The 19,559-nt window shown below is 37.4% G+C and overlaps 2 protein-coding genes and 1 long non-coding RNA gene across 8 annotated transcripts in view; 2 read left to right on the top strand and 1 right to left on the bottom strand.

The window, feature by feature from the left end:
• Positions 1-19,559, bottom strand: part of LOC101886704 (zinc finger protein) — an 846,922-nt gene that overhangs the window by 23,746 nt on the left and 803,617 nt on the right. The window lies entirely within an intron of this gene.
• Positions 1-19,559, top strand: part of LOC147844817 (uncharacterized) — a 532,816-nt gene that overhangs the window by 188,486 nt on the left and 324,771 nt on the right. The gene's annotated exons all lie outside the window — the stretch shown is intronic.
• Positions 2,775-19,559, top strand: part of LOC137489479 (NACHT, LRR and PYD domains-containing protein 3-like) — a 275,187-nt gene continuing 258,402 nt past the window's right edge. For 4 of the 5 annotated variants that reach the window (XR_015481758.1, XR_015481757.1, XR_015942023.1 and 1 more), the window contains exons 1-11: positions 2,775-2,839; positions 5,359-5,470; positions 6,316-6,423; positions 6,992-7,067; positions 8,185-8,380; positions 8,920-10,702; positions 15,511-15,684; positions 15,784-15,957; positions 16,097-16,270; positions 18,259-18,432; positions 19,260-19,306. Coding sequence is in view for 2 of the 5 variants with exons in the window: in XM_087245901.1 (XP_087102027.1) it covers positions 5,427-5,470; positions 6,316-6,423; positions 6,992-7,067; positions 8,185-8,380; positions 8,920-10,702; positions 15,511-15,684; positions 15,784-15,957; positions 16,097-16,270; positions 18,259-18,432; positions 19,260-19,306 (2,950 nt within the window). In the remaining 3 variants the exon portion in view is untranslated. The remainder of the gene's footprint in view (positions 2,840-5,358; positions 5,471-6,315; positions 6,424-6,991; positions 7,068-8,184; positions 8,381-8,919; positions 10,703-15,510; positions 15,685-15,783; positions 15,958-16,096; positions 16,271-18,258; positions 18,433-19,259; positions 19,307-19,559) is intronic. The other variant, NM_001444295.1, reaches the window with a different exon arrangement.

The following is a 19,559-nucleotide window of genomic DNA, read 5'->3' as shown; positions in this document are numbered from 1 at the left end:
TGTAAATCATACAATAATTGCTTTCAGAATATTAAAACACAGCAATAGAAAAATATAAATTGTCAGTGTCAGATAAATTTTCCTCAGCAGCTGGCTCCAAAACCTGAAAAAGTACCACAAAAATGTAACTAGGAAAACTATCTTGCATGCACAAAAACTGTAATTGATCGTTTTCAGTATCCTAAACTTAAACAATTGAGAAATGTACATACATTCAAATTTGTTTGTCTATAATGACCTGTTGAACCAACTGTCCATCTGGTTATTTAAAAGAGAAATGGCAAAATATTCATACCTTGGGTCGTATATACACAGCTGATCTTGATTGCCTTAGCTCCTGGCAGGCCTTAATAGTGGCAGGGCAAATTGTGGAGAGCTGTTACTTTCTGTGTTACCCCAGCTGCAAATGATTGACAAAATGTTTAGCCAAAAACATAAATATTTGTTTTGTTTGTCCTGCACACTAACTGAATCTAGTCTAGTTAAACTTCATCCTATTTTCATGTATTTGTAAAAGGGCTGTGTATTTCTCAGATTCATTATAAACAGGTCATGTGACAGAACCAATGTCTAGTAATTAAATGTAAAATGTATGAATATATATATAAAGTCTATAATATGTGGAGAACAGTCTGCAGAAAGCATGATTATCCAGAGATTCTGCCTAGAACCCCCCACAACACCTAACAGCCTAACACAATGGATTACACCTACTTCATTACACAATCACAAAATCAGAAAAACAGCACATCTCTGATTTAAAATTATAACAATATTGTTTTTTTTTTAAACAATTCAAAGTGTTATATTAAAACTGCACTTACATATATATACCAAGTCCTCTCCATTGGGAATGAATTAATTTCTGATCCCAACAACACAAACTCTTTGAGACCGCTGTCTTGTAAATGTTTCCTGTCCTCTTTGGAACATCCTCAGTCTTACTCAGCACAAAATACAAAACAAAATACACCATTTTCACATGCCTGTGACAAAAAATCAGATTGGTAAAATAATTACAGTGGTGTACAAGACTCACAAATGAAATAACTGGCCAAAGCTGGTTTCTGACAGTTTTCACAAATCCTTAAAAGAATATATTTGATTTAGGAAAGGGTTAACTGAACTAAACTGATCTGTGAAAGTTTTCAAAAAAAAAAAAAAAAAAACAGTGACTCAAAGAAGGGATAACTGACCAAAACTGATTTGTGAATGATATCATAAATAATTAAAGGGTTAAAAATAAAAATAATTAATTAGAAATTAAAAATAAATTAAATAAAAATTAAAACTAATTAATTAGCCTCAGCCATATCACCCTGCAGCCCAAGACTGGTTACTCACTGAAGCTAAGCAGGGCTGAGCCTGGATAGTACCTGGATGGGAGACCACTAGGGAAGACTAGGTTGCTGTTGGAATTGGTGTTAGTGAGGCCAGCAGGGGGTGCTCAACCTGTGGTCTGCGTGAGTCCTAATGCCCCAGTAAAGGGGATACTACACTGTAAGTGGGTGCTGTCTTTCGGATAAGATGTTAAACTGAGGTCCTGACTCTCTGTGGTCATTAAAAATCCCATGGCACTTCTCGTGAAAGAGCAGGGGTGTAACCCTGGTGACCTGGCCAAAGTCCCTCTATTGGCCCTTATGGTCATGGCCTCCCAATCATCCCCTTCCATTGAATTTTCTTAATCCGAATATTGTTTGGAACCAGCTTTTGGAACAACTACCATGACATAATTATACCCGAATAAATAAGGCAGAACATAGAAAAACAATGAAACTGACTAAAATGGATTGTGAACCGCAGTTAAGATAGTTTGTGATTTCATTCAGATTTAATTTGCCTATAAATACACAGTGCACCACCATGCAATATGGAATGCTGTTGCATATTCTCTATGATTTGTGAATTGTGAAGTTTTTTGAAAAAGTAAATTTATTGTATAATTATATTACATGCAAGTGTCTATGTACCTCGTTTCTTTGAAGTGGACTTAGCTGTTGACATATCACATCTTTTACACGCAAGATTATAATGTCCTATGGAGGCGCGCGATTTGCCCTCTCATATTGGGAGCAACATGCTCGTGTATTCTAGAAACTACAATAGACAATTTTCGAAGGCCTGCTCATACTGTCTTTCAAGAGTTCACACTTAGATAATGCTTGACTATTTAAGCTAGTTTTGCATGCTGTCTCGGGAGAGAAACCTGAGCTCGGTGATAGATGAGCCCAAGGCTCCCGCCTGGTCAATAAGCATTTGGAGGGATATGAGATCAGGTAGTTCTCGATAGCTTCCCAAAATAGATCACTAGTTGCGCTAGTTTGTAGTAAGTGCTCGTGACTTCAACTTTTGTTGCATAGTTTTTGAGTGTGGGAGGAAACCGGAGTACCCGGGGAAAACCCATGCGAACACGGGGAGAACATGCAAACTCCGCACAGAGGGTATCGGCTGGCTCAGCTAGTGTTGAACCAAGGACCTCCTTGCTGTGGGGCAACAGTGCTAGCCACCGAGAAATAAATGAATTTAATCTATTCTGAAATAAGGCTGTAACATTAAAAAATGTGGAAAAATTGAAGCGCTATGAATACTTTCAAGATGTACTGTACAAAACTTCCAGTACTTTTCAAAGTAATAGAAATGGTTTTATAAAACTGCAGTCTTTTTTATATCTACATGGATTTCAAAAAGTGTTCCAGTCTGGTTGTGGCAGTAATGCACCTTCCAAGTTCAGTTCCTGAAAGGCAATAAACCAGGAAGAAGAAGAAAAGGAAGAAGAACTGAAAGAGTCAAAGAGCTCAGATTGTGTTTCTGCTTCACAAGAGCTTCTGTACTTCTGCATGTAAGTTTGATACTTTTACCATTACGCTTCATACGTGTCATTTCAACACTTTGTCTGAACACTTTATTTATTAATGTTATGAAAGTGTTTTTAATCCTTAATATCATGTTCACTTCATAAATCAGCACAAAATATAACTTTAAATTAACAGTTATGAAATTGAAAGAAAAGTTAAACCAGCCCTTACAGTTAAGCAGGAAGAAAAACTGCTGACATTCCTTAAATGTATTTAACACTTAAATGTCAGCAGACTACAAACTAACAACCAAACTAACAACTAACATTAAACTAACAAGCTAAATATATAAATGAGTAATTGGCTTAAGCTGATCTTATCCTAATAAACTATATACATATGTCATACATCAAATGTGAAATATGAGGTGTCAGAGGTCCGTATAGATCCGTGTAACGCTTTGCAGTGCTTTGTTCAATTCACACCGTCAAAATTAAACAAATGAAAAATGCATCTCAAACTTTCATTTTCCATTTTTTTTTGAGTACTTCGAAAATGGTTAATTGTCACTTGGTTTGATTTTCGATTCTACAAGTTTGTGTTGTTGCATTTGAATCTGATGTCAGAGCAAACCCTAAATAATGACACATTATTGTGATTTTCCATTTTTCTTTTCTGCTCTCGTAGTCGGGCTGTCATTGCCATCGGAAGGGTGTGAAGTTCTGGATTAGTGCGCAAACCTGCAGATACCGTAGTAAAATAACACACTGTCATGTTATTTTTGAGATTTACGCTTTTGCATTGATTTTGTGTGTAATCTATTCACGCAAATACATAATTCATGCTGTTAGTGTAAATCCAGCATAAGACATATATTATCCAGCATAATCCAGCATATATTAACCAGCAGAAAAAGAATCAATCTGACAATGAAATATGATCACATTTCTAATCTGTCACTCATACACACATAACATGTAGCAGCGTGTCCGCGGGGTCTTAAAAAGTATTGAAAGTTAATCAATTTAGAGTAATTTAAGGCCCTTAAAGTACTATATATGCTATTTTTCAAGGTATTACATTTTGTATAATTTTGAATTATGTAATGTATGATTGTATGGGAGTGCCTGAACTTAATCTGCGAATATTGAGATGTATTTTATGATATATATAAAATCCTCCTGCGTTTCACTGTTTTGTTTACTGCAGTAACCAAGGCAACAGCCCTATTTCTGCGGGTCTACGGGCGCCCCTGTTGGAAGACAGTAAATTAGCATTTTTATTCACTGATTAAACACGGAGCCAAAACACGGTCAATTTAACACACTGTCAAAAAAACCTCACATTTTTTAATCCATTGAAAGTTTTTGTGCTCTTCTATATGAGACTGACTCGATAAGTTTTGGCTCACTCAGCACAAAATAAGCTTTAAAAAGAGAGTCAGGAAATCGAAAGTGAAAGCAGAGCTTCTGTTAACAGAAGAATGCGGATGATCCTTAAACTGCATTTCACTGGTAACGTTTTAATACTAACTAACTGCTAAGTCAATAAACAAATAATTAGTTGGCTAAAACGGAAGTTATCGTAACAAATAATATGCATATATCCAATGTAAAATATTTTTTAATCTTATCTTATTTAACGAACTCAGGGTTTAACGCTAAGGATTTTTTCTACTCGGCCAGTGGTTTAGATTTTGACTTGCCCTGCCAGAATATTTTTGGGCACATAAATAAAAAAATAGCTATCCTTCAGCCACATGTTTTAAATAATGTGTCAATAGATAAAACATACAAACACTTTTCGATCAGCTGTATACATACACTTTTTTAAATTAAGCATAACGTTTCTTTAAATACTTTAAATAACGAACAATTTAAAAAATACAATTGTAATGTAACTACATTTTTCAAAGATCTTGAAAAACAATTGTTAAATATTTTAGAAATGTTGATAAATATATAATGAGTAAAATTTGAATTGTTCTGCAAACAAAAAAACAGTGTGAAAAATGTGCAGGTATTTGATTATTATTTAACAAAAAGTGGCTCACTTAGCAGACTTTATTAATAAATCAATACAAATCAACATTCAGTCAGATAAGAGGAACCTGAAAAGCAAAAAGGTGTTCACGACTTCACAGAGAAGGTAGCATTTAAAGGCTTAAAGGCACAATTGTTTCTTCATTCTAAGACTGTATGTGCACGCAACTGACGAATAGTTACAGGCAAATAAAACTTTAGTGACAAGACAGCACTGGACTGATCAGTAATGATTCTGTCTACTGTGCTGAACATCTCGCATGTTGGATCCAATCCTTATTGTTGATCCCTGCAACTGCATTAATGTTAAGAGTTTGTTTATATATATATATATATATATATATATATATATATATATATATATATATATATATATATATATATATAGTATATTTATCTGCTGTGAGATGACTGAAAGTCAGTTTGTGGTCTCCCTCATCATGTGGCCTGTTTCAGTAAGGTCTTGTTAGTGAAGTGAGCATTGATTGTTGTTCTTCATCTCAGTATATTGTCAACTCCAGGTGATGGTCAGCGGCTGATTGTTTCCTCAAAGCTCTGCTAATGTCTGCATTGGTGTTTTAGTTGCAGTATGGCAGAGGAGCGAGTAAAGGACTCTCTCTCAGAGAAACACAGGTATTGACTCTGTTTTTACACCATTATTTCAACACTTTCTCTGAAGAACAAAAACAACCAACAACAATGCACTTATTTGTGTTGCTATTGCCTGTTTAAATGGTCAAATGGTACAATTTTCTTCTTAGCTGGTACTTGGTGAAAAATGTTGGAGATCTACTGGTTTAAAGCCTTGTGTAGAGGTACAATTTGTCATTTGACTGTTTGTCATCAGTTGTAGGGTAAAAAATCTTAGTTTATATGGAGTTATATGGAGTGAGAGAGATCTTTGCACAATTGTCTTGATATGTATGTCTGAGAACATTAAAATAAGCCCCTCAGCTGTCAGAACACAGTGAACGCAGTATTTCTGCACACTCAATATAATATGCTCTTTTACTCCACTGAACTCCATTTAAAATGCAGAAACTATTCAGCTCAGGCTGATCTAAAGGGTTAATGCTAACATCTGATGATCAACTGTAAAAATTCTTTCCAACCAGCATCAATCAAGACTGCATGATCAGATGCTGATATTGCTTCATTATATGAAGTCATTGGGGTAAAAACAGCCACAAACATAACAAAAGGGTGCTACATTTGATCAATACACACAGATTAATACAGATATACATGTTAAACTGTGTAGTTCTGTTAAGGGAATTTTATTTATTTTTCGTCTTTTCTACCAAGACATTATGTTAGTTTATATTAATAATTTTTTTAATTACATTTTTTTATGTTTGAGCCTATAATTAGTTTCCCCTAAATTAAACTACACAAACTTATATTTGGCTGATAAACTCTTGTAAAGGAGACTGAAGTTTGTCCTGCTGTTTATTCCTCTGGTGTGTTTGTGTCTTCAGTGTGAGATCAGGATCACATTTGTCCAGCTCTGTGTCTCTGAAGAGTGACCTGTCTAAAGAGTGGAATCCACCAAAGTTCAGTGGGGAAACACCATCATCTGCCAAAAGGTATTGTGTGTTTTACATTATTGCTCACATCAACAGTTTTGTGTAAAATAACAATTTAGTAGAGAGAGTCATTCCTGACTAAATCAGTTGTTTAAATTAATCAAATGACTTTAGTAATTCATTAAGACATTTACAGACACCTGGCGTCTTATTCAGAGGATCTTTCAGTCAATATTAATATCAGATTTCTGTCAATTATTTCATTTGTGGAACATAAGATGTTTTGAAGAAGTTTATAACTAAACTGTTTTGTAAGTATATCTAAATAAAGATGAAGCTTTTGAAGGTAAATGTAGATGTGTTGTTTTGTAGCTAAAAGTATAAGTAATAATGAACTGTAAATCAAACTTTCAAAGCTACTTTCTAATAATGACTTTGTGATTGACAGGTCTGACAGAGACAATTATCTATTTCTAAGCTCAATGTAACAGAAAACTCAAGTAACAAATCTGTCCACGGTCTCCTTATTATGAGCACTACATGTATTATTTTCAGTGTTTGTAAGATATGTCTGTATCTGTTTGTTTGTCTCTAAATGTATAATTACAGTAGTTTTATCTGTTAACAGTGATGAATATGAGTTACCAGATTCAGGAGACGTGACTCACAAGAGCTTTACAGACAATCTCCAGTGGATCTTCCAGGTGCGAAAAAATCTCATTTATTATAAACAAATTAAATAAAAATAGTTAATTAAAAATATACTGCTCAATTAAAATGTAGTGCAATTAATTTGTTAAGTAATCATTGACTCCAGTTCATTGAATTATTATAAAATAGTGCACAACTGTGGGCTATTCTTTCATGACTAATATATTTTCACTGACAGATAAATGTAAGTCTTGTTTTAGCCAAAACATCAATGTTTAGATGTCTATTAGAGTTTAAATACACACAAATTATTAGTTATTTTAAACACACAAAAAACATGCTATCTGAGAAAATCCAAAACCTTCTGTTGTGTTTTGATGTGACTTTTGGCTTCTGTAGCTGTGAAATAATTAAGATCATTCAGCATTTATGAATGTGCTCAATGCCTATCTGAATCTACTTCATCTGAAAATAAGTGCACACCCTAGATTGTTGATCAGCCAATAAAATAAAGCACAGTCCTGTAGTATAATGTTTTATATTTTCAATTGTTCAGTAGTTGCAAATGGATGTTTGGTAACACTTTATAATAACTTCACACTATGAACCATTTATTAAGCATTAGCAAATATTGAATTCATTATTTGTTAAACATTACCTCTACGTTAATAACATTAGTAAACAGTTTATAACTGAAGCTACAAATTCTACTCTTGACTTACACCCACATTTATAAAGTGTTAAATACTTGTACTTTCATACTTTGTTAATGATTTATTTTTCATTACTAAATTAAGTACATTATTTCCAAAACAGTTATTTAAGAGTAGTTTACGATCATTCAGAATGAGTTAGTAAATGATAATTAAACTATTGAAATTAACATTTATATATCTTATAATTCAAGCATTTACTAATAGTTAACTAATATGTTAATAATGCTTTATTAACTCAACTTCATCCAGTTTTGTGACCTAATCTAAAGTGAGGACTATTTATGCTTTCTAAATACCAGTTGTTGAACTGCTGACTAACACTTATTAGAGTCAATGCTTACAGATAATGAGTTCACTAGATGCTAATGCTTAGTAAATGATTCATAGTGTGCAGTTATTATAAAGTGTTACCGAATGTTTTGGTTAAATGTTGTTCTCTTTTCTTCACTCATAGAATCTTGAGAGTAAAATGATCAGATTTCTGAAGAATGAACTGGAGAAATTTAAGAAAATCTTACAAGACGAAAACAGACAAGAGTTTGTAAAGGAGTTTAATGGGAACAGAAGCAAAATCACAGAAGCAGCCCTTGATCTCACACTCTTCTTCCTGAGAGAGATGAAGCAAGATCAAGCTGCTGATACTCTTTTTGGTAAGAGACTAATGGCTAGACCCACACGAAACCTGCAGATTTCCACAAATTTTTAGCTTATCATTGAGTCTATTTATTTTCTTGTGTGCAGTTTTATTTATTCAGTTTTTTTCAGTAATATTGTTGACAAATATGAAAATGATCCTGATTTATTTACAGTACAGTTTGTAAAGTCATATTTTCTGTCCTTTAGTAGATATATTATATGAGAGACTTGTGCTTTTAGTAATTAAGTGGATCTAATTGGATTTATATTGTAAACATTACATATTATTGATTATTATTATTTTGCAAGTTAAAAGGGTTTTATTTTTTATTTATTATTTTATATATTTAGTTTTTATTTTATTTATGATAATCCCAAAGTTATGATATTCCCAAAATCATGCAGTAATCTGCAGATATTTTACTAAATTTTCCTCAGAAATTGCAAAAAATGTCTGAAAGTTCAGTCTGGCCCTACTCATGGAGATCTGTCAGACTGACACTTACAAATAAGTCAAGACTAAATCTCTCTGTTTCTTTGCTCCTGTGTTTAGGTGAGCTGTTCTTCATTAATCAGCTTAAATGTAGCCTGAAGAAGAAATATCAAAGTGTGTTTGAAGGAATTGCTCAGCAAGGAGACTCCACACTTCTGAATAACATCTACACAGATCTCTATATCACTCAGGGTGCGAGTGAACAGGTCAACACTGAACATGAGATCAGACAGATTGAAGCTGCTTCCAGACGTCATCAGTCACTAGAGATACAGGTTGAATGCAAACATTTGTTTGAAGCACCTGAACAAGACGAGCAGATCAGAACTGTCCTGACAAAAGGAGTTGCTGGCATCGGGAAATCAGTCTCTGTGCAAAAGTTTGTTCTGGATTGGGCTGAAGGGAAAGAAAATCAAGACATCAGCTTCATATTTCCTCTTCCATTCAGAGAGATGAACTTAAAGGAGAAAGAAAGACAAAGTTTAAAAGACCTCATCACTCAGTTTTTCCCAGAGACTAAAGGACTGAACCTTACAAGAAGCACACGATTCAAAGTCCTGTTCATCCTTGATGGATTGGATGAATGTCGTCTTCCTCTGAACTTTGCTGGTAATGAGACGTGTGGTGATGTATCTTCAGCAGTCTCTCTGGATGTTCTCCTGACAAACCTCATCAAGAGAAATCTGCTTCCTTCTGCTCTCATCTGGATCACCAGCAGACCAGCAGCTGCCAGTAAGATTCCTGCTGACTGTATCGACCGGCTGACAGAGATACGAGGATTCAATGATGCCCAAAAGGAGGAGTACTTCAGAAAGAGACTCACAGATCAGAATCAGGCCAGAGAAATCATTGATCACATTAAACAGTCAAAGAGTCTCTTTATTATGTGCCACATCCCAGTCTTCTGCTGGATTTCAGACACTGTTCTCCAGAACATACTGAAACTGAAACACAGGGCTCATGCTGAAACACTGCAGGAATCTCCCAAGACTCTGACACAGATGTACACACACTTTCTCCGCTTTCAGATCCAGCAGAGCAGAAGAAAGTATGATGAAGAAAACACAGCAGATGTCTCCTGGGATCCAAAGCTCATCCTTTCACTGGGAAAACTGGCCTTCCAGCAGCTGGAAAGAAACAATGTGATCTTCTATGAGAGCGATCTGAAAGACTGTGGCATTGACGTCTATAAGGCATCGGTGTACTCAGGCATGTGTACCCAGATCTTTAAGGAGGAGACGGGAATCATTCTTGGTACTATGTACTGCTTTCTTCACTTGAGCATTCAAGAGTTCATTGCAGCCCTTTATCAACATTTGATTCAACACAGTGACAAGAAGCATGGATTGTTTTTTAGACAAAAAAAAAGCAAAACTAAATGTATGACTGATTTGCTGAAGACTGCAGTGGACAAGGCTCTGGAGAGTGAGAATGGACATCTGGACCTTTACCTTCGCTTCCTTCTCGGTCTGTCACTTCAGTCTAATCGACAACTCTTACGAGGCCTGTTGACACAGCAGAATGACAGAGACCAGAGCAAAGAGGAAATAATTGCCTACATCAAGCAGAAACTTGAAGGGAATCTGTCTCCAGAGAGATCCATCAATCTGTTCTACTGTCTGAATGAACTGAACGACCAAACTTTGCTGAAAGAGATTCAGTCTCACCTCAGTAGAGGAAGTCTGTCATCTGCTCACCTTTCACCTGCCCAGTGGTCTGCTCTGGTCTTTGTGTTGTTGACCTCAGAGGAGGAGCTGGAGGAGTTTGAGCTTCACAAATTCCAGAGATCAGACGAGTGTCTCATCAGACTATCAGCAGTCATCAAAACCTCCAAAAGAGCTCTGTAAGTCCTTATTTCTTTGATCTGAGAAATAGACTTTTGCTGATATTAAATAATACAATACATCATGTTAATGAACATACACAATATTGATATTGTCAGCACTTCAAAATGCTGTGAATAATCGTTTATTATTTAATATTTCCGATTGTTTTTAATAATATTTAGATTAATGTGTTGGCAGTGGTTGTTTAAGGGACAGTTTACCCAACAATATAAATTTACTCATTTACTCTCCCTCAAGGGGTTATAAACCTTTCTGAAAGTTAAACATGAAATAAAATATTTAGAAGAAAGATGGAAACCTGTAAGCATTGACTTGCACAGCATTTGTTCTTCCTTATATGAAGGTCAATGGCTAATGGTTTTCATCTTAAAAAATATTTTGTGTTTAACAGAATAAAGAAGCTCCTTGTTTTTTCACTATGGAGAGAGTGTATGAGAGGACAATCCTCAGTTCATCAGCACAACACACACACACATACACACACGTTTGTTTTTGTGAAAAGTGGGTACATTACATAGACTTACATTCATTTTATACAGCCCAAACCATATATTATATTGCCCTCATCCCACCCCACCCCTAAAATCACAGTCAGTGTGCAGCTTTACTCTCTGATTAAACTCATCCTGTGGGATTTATAAGCATTTTGAGAAATGAGGACGTCACCAATGTCCTCATATTTTACCTGCTTTTTGTAATACCTGTGTCATACCTATGTCATTATACAGATTTGTGTCCTGATATGTCACAAAAACACATACACACTCACATACACACACACACACACACACACACACACACACACACACACACACACTCAGTTTGCTGTAGAACAGGGGTCTCAAAACTCAATTTACCTGGGGGCTGCTGAAGGCAGAGTCTGGGTGAGGCTGGGCCGCATCAGGTTTTCCAAAAGAAATTAATTATATTATGAATTAATTTTAATTTGTTTATCTTTTCATCTTATTTTGTGAAAAAGATTTTAAAAAAAATTTGAGAAGATTGAGTGTCCTAAGATGGACAGCAGTTTGTGCTTAGCATGATCTTGTTTCTTTCAGAATATAAAAGGGAACTAATTTGTTGATTTATTCAAGTAGCCTATGGATGCTTGAAATTCTGCCACTCCAAATTGATGCTTAAGAATTCTTTAGAAGTGCGCCAGAGGTTCTTCCGCGATGGGAATGCCAATATTAGAAAACGGGTCACTAAATTTGGCTGGAGGATATTAGGGGGAGAGATACAGGAATCTTCTAGTAGATGAACTACATGCAAATGCCGTAGTTATTGGCGAGAATCCAGCAAATAGTTTTTTAAAGCATAAATGTGTGGGCTACTTCTGCATCCGAATGTTAAATGGACTACGAAATATAATTGTGATCTCCGATTAATGCCAGAAATCTGGGTTTAATGGAAGGCGGGGGTAATGTTGACTTGCAAACCAAGCATTGCAGCCGTCTAGATTAATTAGAGAGATTGCTCTGTTTTTGTCGTGATAATTTAAAGCATCTTCATTAGGCAGAATCATGCTGTTAATGCTAAAAAGGCAGAATTATGAGGAGATGAAAGAGCCGTTATTAGACGTTTTTAGAAACGTTCTAATGCCCTTTTCTGTAGGGCTGATGTGAATGTGTTAAACAGGGGGAGCGTGAAAAAGGAGCCGATCGTGAATTTATTGTCGATCTCTTTCTTGATTAATTACTTTGTGATTTCTGGTTCAGCGTTGGTGGACGGCTAGTGGGGTTATAGGAAGGGAGCGCCGAGATCGTTAGGAAGAGGAGGAATTAATAGAATTAATGATTGCTGCAGTATGTCCGAACCCAATATTGCTTTAATGCTTTCCTTGATGCTCCGGGGTGGTGGAGTGTTTGCGGGGCTGTAGTCTGTTGGGGATAGGGGCATGGCAGGAGCGTGTTATGTCCTGGGGGGCGGAGTCGGTGAAGACGTGGATTCGTTTTCCCGATTTTTTTCGGGTTTAATGCAGCGGCTTGGAATTGTGGTCCTGGCGTCTAGGAGTTTGGAGGAGTTCAGTGACAGTCGTTGTTGGATATGAGTGACGCATGATGATGCTGGAGAAGGTACATAGCGGATATAGGGATTGCATTGTGATCTGGCTAGAGTGGATAGGCCTTCGGCCTCTTACTGGAGCCTCTGTCTCGAGCTGACTTCCAGGCTGGGCTGGGTGTTGTTGAGATGGGGCTGGTGTTTCAGGGAGCGCGGAGCTTTCTTTCTTTTCTGTAGCTGCACTGATGCTGTTGTGATCTCCGCCACCATCGCTGTTGTTATTGTTATTGTCATTTTCGTAGATGCTGACGATGGTGGTAATGGTGGTGTGGTATTGTAGTTGAAAAATAGTAGGAGATGTGGAGGATCACGGTTTGTCCATGATTAACTTTCGGAGGAGCTGGAGCGGACCTGTCGTTAGCTTCTTCGGAAAACGAAGATAAGGGAGTAAATCTAGCTAGGCTACTGTGGAAATATAAATTTCTATCATCTAATTCCAAATGAACAATAATTTACGTATAACTGAAAAGTTGTATTCTTTGGTTTTTAATTATATAATTTCATTGACATGCCAGCTAGGAGGGACATTTAACCTTTGCCTTGCTGACTACAGGCTAAGCCAAAGTGATGCAATTATCGGTTTCACAGCATGGCTGTATCTATTGTCTTCTCTGTCTCCAGAACATCATTTGCACATTGTTGTAATGATGTACTTTTATACTGATGAGATCAGACCTGGAGAAGACATGGCACCCTGCAGACAACCAGACTTCATTTGCATGCTTTGTTTGACTGTCCCCACCATGACTGACCCCACCTTCATGCTATAAAATGTGTAATGTTTGCTGTGGAGTTTAGAGTTTGCTTTCGATGACGCCACAGCCACGCTGAGTTCTTCTTATTAAAAAGGATTCTGCTTTGAAGACAACCGAAAGATTCTCCCTGTTTTTTTGGGCTCTTAGAAGTTTACAACACTACTTATAGTGAGTTAGGATAGATCTGATTGGCTAACTAATGAGTGTAGATGGGAGGACAGCAGTCAATCATATCACGTGCACCTCTCGAAATTAGTTTGAAAAACTTCACATAATTGTGATGATATGACACGTCTTTCTCTGGCTCAGCACCAGCCAACACACCTGCTGTTGAACTCCCTTCCTCCTCATCCCTATCTATGAGGTACCAAACTCTGTATAATGGCGCGAGAGAGACTCTATCAGTGTGCGAATGTTCCCGTGACATGCAAAAACTAATCAACTATAAAATTTGAATATGATATTCACTGCCAAAGCTTTGAGTAATCGATTTTTATAGATTTAATTGATTAGTTGTTGCAGCCCTTATACAAATATCTGACATTTCCCAGAACAGAATCCTTACACAACTTACGCAACTTTTTTTGAAGTGTTGTGAATGAAGCGCACTGGGATGATTGCCGCATGTGCCCAATAGAAACAAGGCAGCCAGTAGGAACAGTGGAAAACACTCCATGGCAACGCTGCTGTAACTTTCACTCATTGGAAAATGTTTCTCGGTCTGCATCAAGTTGAGCTAATGTCCCGCCCCCGAGAGCCATATACCCCACCGTGATTGGTGGGCTTGTTCAGCTCAACAAACAAAACTATAAAGTGTCATACATATCAAACATTAAACTTTCAAATGAAGGCTGGGGCCACAAACTATCGTTCCATGAATATTGGGCCACGAGTTTAAAACCCCTGTCATAGAAGAAGCGCACAGCTCCCACACTGCCCCCTATTGACAAGCACTCACAACTACAGCTGTCACTTAAAAGTACTGTCAGGGTTCTGCCACTCTGGTCTTGTAAATTCTTGTTTTGGTGGCAGAGCTCGGACACTAGCTCAGTCTCGTCCTGTTTCTCATGTGCCTCATGTGTCTCGTGCCTCAGATGTGCGCGCTCTTGTACTCGTGTTTGTGTTTTCGTCTGTCTGCAGCGTGGTGTTTCATTCCCAGCGTCTCAATCCAGTTGGTTTCGGTTTTGGTCGGCGCTGGGATGAAGCATGCACGCTGCGTGTGTGAGCGCATGGTGAGTGTTTTCATTCATCGTGTGCTCGTGTCTTGCGTCTGTCAAAGCATGTGGCTATGTGTTTACATTGTGGTCACGTGCTTTTGTTGTGTGCTTCAGTGTTGTGCTTGTGTTGTCTGGAACGTGCGGTTAATGAGTACTCTCATTGGCTGCATGTTCTTGTCCTCTTTATGTGAGCACATGGCTTGTCTGTCATGCGCTCTGCCGTCTATTGTTAAGTCCAACCCCACTTGTTTACCCATTATTAGTTAATTTTATTCATCTGTTGTGTGTTAATTTCCTACAGTTTATAAACCCCTTTAGTTTGCTGTCCTGTGCCAGTTCGTCATCACATGTCGTTGTTTGAAGTCTTGTCCTGTCGTGTTTCCAGTCCTCATCCTTGCCAGCCTGCCCAGTCCTGTTTGTATGTGCATGTATTTGTTTTGTTAATGTTTTTCCCCTCGAGGTAGTTTATTTTGCATTTTATTTTATTTTTATTATGTAGTAAATTCCCATTTCCCTGCATTTGAGTCCTCACTCCTTTTTCCCCATTTCCCATCCAAAACCCTGACAAGTACTGGTACTAAAAAATTCTGAATCGTATCATTTTGAGTGCTAGGGTATCGCTATACTTTTATAATAGCGGTATATTGTGTTACACTACTGTTAGTACATACAACCATAAGGGGGAAAGCTGGTGTCCTTTTTATGAGCAAGCATTGTTAATCAATGAGGTCCCAGATGACCACATAAATATTGTGCTTGTCCTCTACACAGACTACAGAGCTGTAATCTCACTGATCAGTCCTGTGAGAGTTTGTCTTCAGCTCTACAATCCTCAAACTGTGTCCTGCGAGAGCTGGACCTGAGTAACAATGACCTGCAGGATTCAGGAGTGAAGAAGCTCTCTGATGGGCTGAAGAGTCCAAACTGTAAACTGGACACACTGAGGTCTGAGTTAGAGCAACCCATTAATTGATTTGTTTTTTATTTTACATCAGATGAATTACTAAAAGTCACACTGTAAATGTAATCTGTCTTCTTTCTCAGATTGGTGATATGTAAACTCACTGCTCAGTCCTGTGAGAGTTTGTTTTCAGCTCTACAATCCTCAAACTGTGTCCTGAGAGAGCTGGACCTGAGTAACAATGACCTGCAGGATTCAGGAGTGAAGCTTCTCTCTGATGGACTGAAGACTCCAAACTGTAAACTGGAGACACTGAGGTCTGAGTTTAAACACCTAATTGATTGATTGATTGATTGATTGATTATTTGATTGATCTTTTTTGTTTTGTTTTTTTGTTACATCAGACAGATCACATTAACAGTGTGGTTTTTAGTAACCTGTGTTCTTCTTTCTCAGAATGGCCATGTGTAATCTCACTGTTCAGTGCTGTGAGAGTTTGTCTTCAGTTCTACAATCCTCAAACTGTGTGCTGAGAGAGCTGGACCTGAGTAACAATGACCTGCAGGATTCAGGAGTGAAGAAGCTCTCTGATGGACTGAAGACTGTGAACTGTAAACTGGAGACACTGAGGTAAATGATTCTCCACTCTAAAATAACTAGTAAACAAGTTTCATATTAGAGCTTTTCATGCTTGAACATGTTAACCCTGGGTGATAATAAACCCAGATAACAGGAATTTATCAGTAATGATGTTTCACACTGCTCATGCTATACCTGTAGTTAACCCTCACAGGTCTGAGGTGATTTTGGGGTCCCTGAGATGTTTTGACATGCCCTGACATCTGTGCTTATTTCAGCTACTTATTACACAGTACTGGCCAACATGTGTTTTACTTGTATTCAGCACAAACTGAGCTACAATAATATGTGAGAAATATAGATGTACATGCTTGTGTTTTTAAAAACAAATATTATGTGTGGTTAGTAGGTTTTAGAGAAAAAATGTAGCTGAAATAAGGTACAAAAACCAAACTGAATGTGCCTGAACAAGACTTTAGAGTAAGCAGTCCTGTAGGCTAGAATATTTACTGCACAATTATGTGAAAATTATTCTGTTCTCTCATTTAAAGAAAACATTACAATGGTTTACATTTTGTTAAGATTGATTTGTGTGATTTCAGCTGTATGTGTGAGTGACAATGCTCATGAATAATTTACACTTGGAGAGAGAACAGACACTCCCCCACTCACCCATCAAGGGCAGTGTACAGCAATGTCCATCTGCAGAAGCTAGCCCAAACTAAATGCTTGTTGTATTACTACTGTGTGACCATGTAAACACTCTGGGTGAACAATATACAGTGCTCAGCATATATAAGTACACCCCTCACTAATCTCTCTTTTAAATTCATATTTTAATAGGAAGCTCTAAAGTATTACATTTGCGGATATACAATAGATTAGCTGAATCTAGAGCTCATCTAACAAAATAACTTAAGATAGCAGTCCAAAAACTAGTTCACCCAGATTTATGTTATAGAAAAATATTAAATACAAACTAAAAAAGGAAAAAAAAAACAAGACAAGCAAAACAATGGAAAAATTAGCTGAAATTTTGTAGTTTTTTTTTTTTTTTTTTTTTTTGCAGTATTTTGCTTGAATTTAATTGTATTATCTTTCAATTTCTGAATATGTTTGGTGACTAAAATATGATTGTCATAAATAAATCTGTTTAATAATTCGTTCTGTTAAAACAATTACTTTAAATTTAAATCATATTTGAAGACCTTTAATATAGATTTCCCAAATAGTTGCAGTCTTAGTTCACTTTTTGAAAAATTTAAAAGGTTGTGTCTGTCTGTGGATTTCAACATTTAACATTTCCGTGTGAAAGTGAACCACAACAAGAACAAAAAATAAACATTATACCAGTTTTAATCCCTGTTAAATTTCGCTGTTTTGTGTCCTGCTGAAGGTTTAAGCTGCTTTCATATTTGTGCAGTTTCAGTTTCTTGAAAACAAATAAAATTCTCATGATAAAGTGTCTGAAATAATCCTGATTACTCGCTCATCTAAAACAATATCTGGTAAAGGCTGAATGTGAAGGAGAGTCAGCAGTCATGAATATTGATCAGGTGTTTCTCTCCTGACAGAATAAAAGTCCCCTAATGGACCATCAGTGTGAATGTGACTGTGGGGCAGGTGATGAACACATTAAGAGAGCGGGTTTGTGTTTGTCTGAGCTTGTTTTGTTTTAGTCCACTACAGAATCACAATATAAATGATAAAATCAGCTCATTTCCTGTTGTGTTTTATACATGACTTTAAGATGATCTTCTGAGCTCAAGTGTGTCTTCTTCCTCACAGCAGACTTTACAGCTTGATGTGGTGTATTATGAACAATGTCTTTGCTCTGTACACTTCTACAGATGATGTCGAGTCCTTGTTGAGTGTGTGTGTTTGCTGATGCGAGGGCTCGATCAATAAGGAGAGCTGATCAGGATGTGTGTTTTCATCACTGCTGTTGACATGAGCAGAAACAGCAGTCAGCATCTTCACAACACAAAGAGATGTGTGATTGTCCAACTGTGTGATGTGGACTATTGCTGTGTTTGTAGATTGTCTGGCTGTATGGTGACAGAGGAAGGCTGTGGTTTTCTGTCTTCAGCTCTGACTTCAAACCCCTCACACCTGAGAGAGCTGGATCTGAGCTACAATCATCCAGGAGATTCAGGAGTCAAGCTGCTCTCTGAACAACTGGAGGATCCAAACTACACACTGGACAAACTCAAGTAGGTGAAGCAGCACTGGCCTTGTGCTTTTACACTGAATGGCTTTAAAAAGACACTAGAAAGCTCTTTTGTGATCAGCTTCAGTTTTCTGTGAGGGTTATGGGGTGAGGACAGACAGAAGATACAGCTTGTAGAGTATTACAGTCATGTCTATGAAGAGCAAATCATTGAGTGTGAAATGAATCTCCTCTGTAAATGTTGGAGTGTATTGGCTCAGTTACAGTGACATTAAGAGGGACACACTGTACAGTTTCAGCATTTGAGCTGAGCAGAGAAACTTCTTCCTCCATTTCTGCTGAAGAATCCTACAATATCAGGTCAGGAATAGGGTTGGGGATTGAAGATGGATTCAGATTCTGGAATCAGACACTTGGATTAATGTTCAGACTCTTGTTCTAAAATCAACATCTGGATTCCTCTTCTCTGTGCACACATGTGTATTTTTCACTTGCTAATCTGTCAGGAAGTTGGGCGCTGGCGAGCAGCTTTAATAATCTGAACATAGTTTAGAGATGGACTGCAACATGTGCTCAAAGGCTGCATGTGCTGAAGAACGATGGCAAAGCTAAGTGTGATCACTGTAATAAATGAATGTTGCAGCAGGGTGTCTCCATCAACATGAGCAGTATCTGCGCTCGCTTCACCAACAGCAGAGGAACAGAACGCACTGTGTTACATTCATTGTGCATCCCGGCTCAACCAACAAGTGTTGTGTGTTTTAGCTCAAGAGTTTGGAGCGTGTAGCTGAGCAGCTCAGTGCTAGCTTTAGCTTATTAGCTGAGGGGGAAACTAAACAGCTCATTCTCTCCATCTGTGTGTGTTTACAGTCTGGATCATGGAGGACACACGAGGATTACAGCAGGACCACGCAAATGTAGGACTAAACACACACACACACACACACACACACACATATGCACACACGCACAAACACACAAACATATGCGCACACACACACACTCACACGCATAAACACACTCTCACACAAACACACACACACAAACACGCACGCACAAACACACACATGTGGACACACAAACAACACACACACACTCTCTGTCTCTCTCACACACACACACACACACACACTCTTCACACAGACAAACACACACACACACACAGACAGG

The sequence above is a fragment of the Danio rerio genome, chromosome 4 (genome assembly GCF_052040795.2).
Source record: "Danio rerio strain M-AB ecotype USA chromosome 4, GRCz13ab, whole genome shotgun sequence".
NCBI lineage: Eukaryota > Metazoa > Chordata > Actinopteri > Cypriniformes > Danionidae > Danio > Danio rerio.
The sequence above is the reverse complement of the archived record's forward strand: the minus strand, read 5'-3'. Positions and strand labels throughout refer to the sequence as shown.